General features: G+C 41.2%; 1 protein-coding gene across 1 annotated transcript; it reads left to right on the top strand.

The window, feature by feature from the left end:
- Positions 1-7211: 7211 nt before the first annotated feature.
- On the top strand, positions 7212-7988 carry LOC148567874 (uncharacterized). Its single transcript, XM_088484634.1, has one exon. The coding sequence runs from the start codon at positions 7212-7214 to the stop codon at positions 7986-7988; it is 777 nt and encodes a 258-aa protein (XP_088340760.1).
- Positions 7989-9263: the final 1275 nt, after the last annotated feature.

Here is a 9263-nt window from a genome sequence, read left to right on the forward strand (position 1 = left end):
TTTGAAATAAAGACCACACTGCTAAATTTGATGCCCAAGTTTCATGGCCTACCTGCTCAAGAGCCTATTAAGCACTTGAGAAATTTCCAGGCAGCCTGTTCTACTGTCAAGCGTGATGGTACTGATGAAACTTCAATTTTTCTGAAAGCATTCCCGTTTTCTCTCGAGGGAAAAGCAAGAGAGTGGTACTACACTCAACCTCTAGCAAATGTATCCAACTGGGATACACTCAGAAAGGAGTTTTTGGAGAAATTCTTTCCATCTGAAGTTACTGATAAACTGAGGAAGGATATTTCCACAATTGTTCAGGATGACAATGAGACTCTCTTTGAATACTGGGAGCACTTCAATAATCTTCTAGAAGCATGCCCCCACCACATGATTGACAAGATAGTGTTACTTAGCTATATCACACAGGGCATGAGGCTCCAAGATAAGACCACATTGGAAAGTGCCAGCAATGGGTCTATGAAGAAGTACAAGACCACTGATGAGGCTTGGCAATTGATCAATGATTTAGCTGAATCTACTAGGAACCACAGGAAAAAGCAAGGCCATTCAAAAGCCGTTGCAGAAGTATCCTCTAACAGAGAGACTGCGGCTCTAGCTCAGAGTATATGTGAGATGACCAACTTGCTGAAGCAGATGCAATTGAATCAACAACAAGCTCAGCAAGCTCAACCTCCCTTGCCACAGCAAAACCAACAATTAGTCCCGCAAAGAATTTTCGGAATCTGTGCTGATTATAGCCATTACACTGATGAAAGCCCGCAGCTCCAACAAGAAGACAACATGGTGGCATCCACTCATAACTTCTATGACTGCCCCAACCAAGGGTACAATCAAAGTGGAAATAATAACCATGGATGGCAGGACAATTCTAACCAGAATTGGAGGGACAACAATAACAGAGGAGGCCGAGATAATCAGGGAAATTAGAGGTGGAATAATAACAACAACAGGCAGCAGAATCAACCTTACAGAGCACCTCACCTGAGGCAAAACCAAGGACCACAGAACAATCAACAGCAGACCTCTCAATTTACTCATTCTTCTTTATCTCCTAATAAAGAGCTACTACAATCTTTTGAGCGAAGACAACAGACCATGGAAAATAACATCATGAATAGTATTAATGCTAGTCTGAATGGTCTCACCTCTACTTTGCAAGCTCTTATGTCATAGATTGGATCAGCGCAAAATTCCAGTAACCAACCCTCAAGCTCCACTGGAATCCCCTGTCAACCATTACCCAATCCAAAGGGAGGCATTAATGCCATCACCCTAAGGTCTGGAACTACACTGCAGGAGAGGAATCAGGAGGAACCAAGCCCACCAGAACACACCTCAGCTGAAGAGGTAGTAGAAATAGAAGATGTTGAAGAGGAGGACGACATATAGGACATAGCTGAAGAAGAAATAGCTCAACCACAGGAGGAAGCACCAAAAGGCGCAAACACCACAGAAAACACTACTCCTATTCCATTTCCACAACTTGCAAGGAAGCCCAGGAAGTAGCTGGAACCCGACCCCAAAATGGTAGAAATATTCAAAAAGGTTGAGGTAACTGTTCCTCTTTTTGATGTTATTCAACAGGTACCTAAATATGCAAAGTTTCTAAAAGACTTATGTATCCATAAAGACAAAATTAATGAATTAGAAACTATCCCTTTAGGTAGTTCTATATCTGCTTTAATGGGAGGATTACCTGAAAAATGTAGTGATCCAGGTCCTTGTATAGTTAGCTGTACTATTGGTGGTGTAGTAATTTATGATTGCATGTGTGATTTAGGAGCATGTGTCAGTATAATGCCTTTGTCTATATATGATATTTTGAGGCTCCCTCCCTTAAAAAGGTCGGCAGCTCGTTTTGTGTTAGCAGATAAAAGCATTATTACAGTGGCTGGAGTTGCTGAAGATGTTTTGGTGAACATTAAAGGGCTTACATTTCCCACTGATTTTTATATCTTGGAGATGCCCCATAATGATTCAGATAAGCCATCTTCAATCCTACTTGGAAGACCATTCCTGAAGACATCAAAATTCTAATTGGATGCTTTTTCAGGAACATACTCCTTTGAAATAGATGGCCGCATAGTAATCTTCAATCTGAATGGAATCATTGACAACCCCCAAGAAGATCGTTCTATCTTCCAGTGTGATGTCATAGATGAAAGTGTAGCTAAAGTTCACAAGGAAGAGTTTGAAGAGAGGCACACTGGACAAGGTCCAAGTGTGGGGACCCTTTTAACTGACAATGAGGGCACTTCGCCATTTTCACAAGCCCCAGATAATCCAGAGACTGCTCATGATCAGAAGTTAGAATTGAAACCCCTCCCTCTGCATCTCAAATATGCTTATCTCGAAGATGAGCAGAGGTTTCCAGTTATCATTGCAAGGGAACTTACTTCTCAACAAGAAGAGCAGTTACTTGATGTGCTGAGGAAGCATAAGAAGGCAATTGGGTGGAACTTGGCAGACATAGTAGGCATCAACCCTCAAGTATGTGAGCACAGAATATTTTTAGAAGAGGGAGCAAGACCTGTCCGTCATCCCCAAAGAAGATTGAATCCCACCATCTTGGAAGTTGTCAAAAAGGAAGTGACCAGACTATTGGAAGCAGGTATCATATATCCCATTTCAAACAGTGAATGGGTAAGCCCACTACAAGTGGTGCCCAAGAAGTCTGGAGTCACTACAGTGAAGAATGAGCATGGAGAGCTCATAGCAACTACAGTTCAGAATGCTTGGAGAGTCTGCATTGATTACAGGCGTCTCAACCAAGCTACCCGTAAGGATCACTACCCACTTCCATTCATTGATCAAATACTAGATCGCCTGTAAGGTAAATCACATTATTGGTTTTTAGATGGTTACACAGGTTATTTCCAGATTCATATAGCTCCTGAGGATCAGGAAAAGACTACTTTTACATGTCCTTTTGGGACTTATGCTTACAAGAGAATACCCTTTGGCTTGTTCAATGCACCAGCAACTTTCCAAAGGTGCATGATGAGTCTTTTCTCTAATCTTATTGAGGACTGTATGGAAGTTTTTATGGACGATTTTAGCGTTTATGGTGATTCTTTTAGCCTTTGCTTAGATGGATTATCTAGAGTATTAGATAGATGTGTTAATACAAACCTTGTATTAAATTTCGAAAAATGTCACTTTATGGTAAAGCAAGGGATTGTATTAGGACATGTGGTATCTAATAATGGCATTTCTGTAGACCCAGCAAAGGTGAATGTTATTTCTAGTCTACCTTACCCCTCTTCTGTGAGGGAATTCCGTTCGTTCCTTTGCCATGCAGGTTTTTATAGGAGATTTATTAAGGACTTTAGTAAGGTCGCACATCCCTTATCCAGATTACTGCAAAAGGATATTGAGTTCGAGTTCAGTGAGGATTGCAAACAAGCGTTTGATAAGCTGAAGACTACTCTGACTCAAGCTCCAATTGTGAGAGGACCAGACTGGAGCCAGCCGTTTGAAATCATGTGCGATGCTTCCAACCATGCAGTAGGAGTAGCGCTGGCTCAGCGTGAAGGTAAGGATCCTTTCGTTATTGCTTATGCGTCTAAGACTTTAGACACTGCACAGTCCAATTATACTACTACTGAAAAAGAACTTCTTGCTATTGTTTTTGCTCTGGATAACTTCCGAGCTTATTTACTTGGTACTAGAGTAGTAGTGTATTCGGATCATGCAGCTTTAAAGTATCTATTAGCTAAAAAGGTGTCCAAACCAAGACTTATACGTTGGATACTGCTGTTACAAGAATTTGATTTAGAAATAAAGGATAGGAGTGGTAATCAGAATTTAGTGGCAGACCACTTGAGTCGCCTTGAGCATATTAACGATGATTCTACTCCTATAGATGATAATTTTCCTTTTGATAACCTGCAAGCAGTATCTGAGGTAGTCCCTTGGTATGCACCTGTTGCTAATTATTTAGTTAGCCGCACATTCCCTCCAAATTTTTCTAAGCATCAAAGAGACAAGGTGAAAAGCGAGTCTAAATATTATATATTGGATGACCCATATTTATGGAGATGTGGCGCTGATCAAGTAATTAGACGTTGTGTGCCTTAATCAGAATTCCAGTCTATTTTAGAGGCCTGTCACTCATTTGAGAGTGGAGGACATTTTGGCCCTCAAAGAACAACTAGAAAGATCTTAGACTGTGGATTCTGGTGGCCTACTCTTTTTAGAGACGCTGCTGAGTTTTGTAAATCTTGTCTCCCATGCCAGAAATTTGGTAATATATCCAGGAGGGATGAGATGCCTCAACAAATTATGCTTTTCTATGAAATTTTTTATGTTTGGGGCATTGACTTCATGGGTCCATTTCCAAATTCTAATGGATATTTTTATATATTGTTAGCTGTGGATTATGTTTCCAAATGGGTGGAAGCAATTCCAACCCGCACTGATGATGCTAACACTGTTGTTTCCTTTGTGAGAAACCATATTATATGCCGCTTTGGATAACCACGAGCAATCGTGAGCGATCAAGGCACCCATTTTTGTAACAGGAGACTGATAGGATTAATGAAGAAGCATGGGATAATTCATAAAGTTGCAACAGCTTACCATCCCCAAACTAATGGGCAAGCCAAGGTGTCAAACAGAGAAATTAAGCGTATCTTGCAAAAGATAGTAAAGCCTCATAGAAAAGACTGGAGTACCAGGCTACAAGATGCACTCTGGGCATATAGAACAGCATACAAGACACCCATTGAGATGAGTCCTTTCCGCTTGGTTTATAGAAAAGCTTTTCATCTCCCAGTTGAAGTAGAACACAGAGCTTTTTGGGCAGTTAAGGAGTGCAACATGGGAATTGAGAAAGCCGGAGCTGAAAGGAAGTTGCAACTGCAGGAACTAGAGAGCCTTCGCATAGAAGCTTATGAAAACTCCAGAATATTCAAGGAAAAGATGAAGGCTGTACATGATCAAAACATCAAGAAGAAAGAGTTCCAACCTGGGGATTTAGTCCTCCTTTACAAATCTCGACTAACGCTCATGCCAGGTAAGTTGAGATCAAGATGGGAAGGTCCATACAGAGTAGAGAAGGCCGAACCGTACGGAGTTTATCACCTAAGCCATCCCTCAAGCTCTGAACTTATTAAGGTTAATGGACAACGCCTGAAACTATACCATGGTGAGAAGATGCAGAGAAACAAGGAGCTTGAGATCTTCCTCTTGGAAGATCCCCACATAGCCGAAGATTGAGCTAGTGGAGCGTCCAACTTACGGACGTTAAAGCAAAGTGCTAGGTGGGAGACAACCCACCATGGTATGATCGTTCTTCTTTATTTTTAGTTTTTCCTATTCAATAACTCTTCTCTTTCTTAGTACTTTCGTGCATCTGTATTTACATGTTTTTATTTTCAAAAAAAAAAAAAATTCCGCTACGCGACGCGGTGGCATCAGCGACGCGTCCGCGTCACAAGGAGAGTAAAGGAAAAATAAAAATGAACAGAAAGTCACGCTGGAGTGCGGCTGGAGGCATGCCAATGGCACAAATCAACCCACGCGACCGCGTCGCTGACGCGTTCGCGTCGCATGGGAATCATGGCCTCCCACGCGACCGCGTGCCCCACGCGGCCGCGTGCCCTGAGTTTTCGACGTAAAAGGGTGCACAATGAAATATTGTGCGAGAGTGATGCTGGATTGGTGCTGGAAGCACAATCCTTATCACGCGACCGCGTCACCGATGTGGCCGCGTCATCCATTTTCTGACGCACACTCACGCGATCGTGTGACCCACGCGATCGCGCCGTCCCAATTTTGGAAAATAAATTAATTTGAACAGAGAGTTGTGCTGGTGCGAGGCTGCACCCGTGCCAGAAGCATGACATGGGTCACGCGACCGCGTGAACGACGCGATCGCGTCACCATACTTAAAGCGTCCACGCGAACGCGTGCCCCACGCGGCCGTGTCGCATGCGCCGCACAGATCAACCTAAAATTGCCACATATCTTATCTTTCTCTCCTACAAATCCTAATTTTTCTTTTCCCTCCTTATTTCTTCCTTCTCCCTTCTTCCTTCTATCTCACCTATCACTCTCTCTCTCTCTCACCTCCATTACCAAGGTTCTATTTTCTTCTTCCTTCTTCTCTTTTCTATCATTCTTATTATTTTATATATTATTTTCCTTTTCTTTTCTTTTTCTTTTCATTATTCATATTTTCCTTCTTCTTCTTTTCCTTTTTACATGGTGTTAGAAATTTATTTGAGTCATTAGTCCTCATTATATGCTTGTGGATTGTTGCAATTTGTTTGACAATTATTATTTTTAAGGGATTGCTTGCATGTTCACCTTCATACTTTCTATATCTTATTTACCATGCATGCCATGTGTTTGTGAAAAAGCCCATATAGCATTATGCACTTTTCTACATTACTTTAATCTACTATTCAATGCTTGCTTTTCACAAATTCTCTTTACTATTGTTTTAATTGAATTTAATTGTCAATACAAACATTTTGGCTTGTTACAACTGATGCTTGGTCTATGCTACTCATGCCCTTTTCCGGCATGCCAATAAACACCTTGCATCCACTTATCTTTCGATGCACTGACTATTTTTCATTGTTGGCTTTTTACATGTACTCGAGAGCATGTGTTAATGTCAACTACATCCTAATGTGCATCCATCACCACTCTTCCGTTCTCTTCCTTGCTATATATCTATTTGAATTTAATTTACTTTCTCCTCTCTTTTCAGGATGGCCACCAAGAAAGGAAAGGAGAAAGCAACTCCTAAACCCCCAGCAAGAAGAGGCACTAAAAGAGCATTAGTGGCAGAGCCTTCTTCAACCGCAGTCAAGCCCTCAACAAAAAGAGTTAAGAGGATAATAAAGGTTGATGAAAAGGAGAAAGCCTTTCCAACAAAGGACACTGCGCGATTTCCCAATCGCTACGGTGAGCAGATGTTCCCTATCCTAGCAGAAAGGAACTATAACAATGAATACCTTCTTATCCTCCCGTCCAATATTGCTACCTTTGTTGAGCCGCAAATTGAACGAAGACAATGGGGTTTCCTACGGAAACAGTTAAGGTAGGTCAATCTTTCTTGGGTAGTTGAGTTCTACTCTAACTTCTACATGCCAACCCTGCAGTCTGTTTATGTCTGGCAGAAGCAAGTCCCCATTACAGAAGCAGCCATTCAGCAAGCTCTGAGTCTTCCCCCTATTCCAGAAGGAATGGACGCCTTCCAAGGAGCCGCACTTAAGCGCCAGAGGTACCAATTTGACTGGGACTCCGTTCTCGGAGTTATCGCATTACCTGGCAGCCGTTGGATCTACGGATACCACCGTACCCGCCCTAAGGGAATCTTGGCTTCAGCACTTACCTTGGAGGCTCGCGTATGGGCACAGATCATGTCCCATTACGTCTTTCCGAGCACTCATGAGTCCTCCTTTACTGCGGACATGGCTGTTCTACTATGGTGCATCCTTACAGACCAACCTCTGAATCTCTCACGACATATCCGGAATGCTATGGGACACGTACAAATTGCGGGAAATTTACCTTTTCCCGCCTTGGTCTCAGATCTTGTCTCAGCCACCGGAGTCTCCTACAGAGCTGGGGACACCAGAGCCGTGCTTCCATGGGATGATCAGTATGTCCCTAACGGAAAATACCTCAGACTCCCAGCAGCCACTACAAGCCTTCCTACTACTCCAGTTGAAGATAATCCTTCTTCAACACCACAAGCACCTACAACTGATGAATTGCTTCAGCAGATAATCAAGAGGTTGGATCGGCAAGAACACAAAGCTAAGTTGAGAGAGCACCGTAACAACCGAAGATTCAAACATCTCAGGGAGCTACTTAGAGGAGATTGCAAAGACTCAGACACCCCGGAATCCACTTCTTTTACTAGCACAGGGAGCCATGATGGTCCCGATTGTGGAGATACTGCTACTAGCCCACCCCTGTTCCTGACAGACGGCACCGAGGATGGTGCAAAGCCTTAAGTGTTGGGAGGTCGGTCAGTACCTGACTTCCGGAGGTAATTTCTCTTCCCTAGCACCAATAATTAGGATATTTTAGTTAGATTTTCTTTCTTCTATAGAATAGAATAAATTGCATAGGTTAGGATAGTTGCATGCATGTTCTACTTGATTGAAAAGACAATAAGTTTCTTTTAAGACTCTATCTTTGGAACAAAATTTCACTACTTTTTCAAAATTTTTTATGATAAATTTGCTTGAGATGTATTTGGAACATGACATTTGAGCTAAAGAACACACAACCTGTGAAAGATTTGAGCCTTTATGTATGGTTACATTATTTAACCATAATTAATTCATTCTTGTGTGTTTACTTCTCTATGATTGTAATCTATATTTTGTTTTATCTTATATGTCCAATATTTATTATATTTTCATGCTTGCACATGATTGAGGCCATTATTTGTTTAAACTCACTTATCCAAATTAAGCCTACCCTTTTCAATTACCTTTGTTAACCACTTTGAGCCTTTAAATCCCATTTGTTCTATATTTTACCACATTACTAACCCTAAGCCGAAAAACAATTATATATCCCAAATTGAATCTTTGGTTAGCTTAAGATAGAATTGTGTGTGCTAGTTAAGTATGGGAAATCGTGGGAACAAAAGTTGTTAAGGGAATGTGTCATGAGAATTTAATGGGAATTTGGATACCTACTCATGTGAAACTATAAGAATTAAAAATCTATGTGCATTGATAAGCTATATGTAACACCCTAACTACCAAAGCTCACGCTTCCGGCTGCGCGACTCTGATAGCTCGGATATTACGACGACTTTTATACTATTTACTACTAAAATATGAGCCTGTTTAAAACTTTAAACCGCAATACCGCTCCCAAAATACTTTCATTCGACAACGCACATCCATAGATACCATACAACTTACAAAAACTCATAAAGAGTACATCCATATATATACATATACATATATAATATTACAAGCATTAACCAATACAATTCCTATCCCTCTTACAGAATATATCAAGATAAAGGCAAGGGTACAAAAATATACTAAAACAATACAAAGCATATCAACAACAACTAAATAAACTCTTCCTGACTTCTGCGCCCATATCCTGAAAGGGGAAAAATGTAGGGGGGTGAGAACATCATCCTCGAAAGGGTTCTCAGTAGAGGGTTTTTGGGAATTACTATAATAGGATACGTGAAGATAAACTGTACTAGTGATTAATAACCGTCTTATGCCTCTTTTCAAAAACAACCGTTTACAATA

The sequence above is a fragment of the Arachis ipaensis genome, chromosome B4 (assembly GCF_059453495.1).
Source record: "Arachis ipaensis isolate K30076 ecotype BB chromosome B4, ASM5945349v1, whole genome shotgun sequence".
NCBI classification, from domain to species: Eukaryota; Viridiplantae; Streptophyta; class Magnoliopsida; order Fabales; family Fabaceae; genus Arachis; species Arachis ipaensis.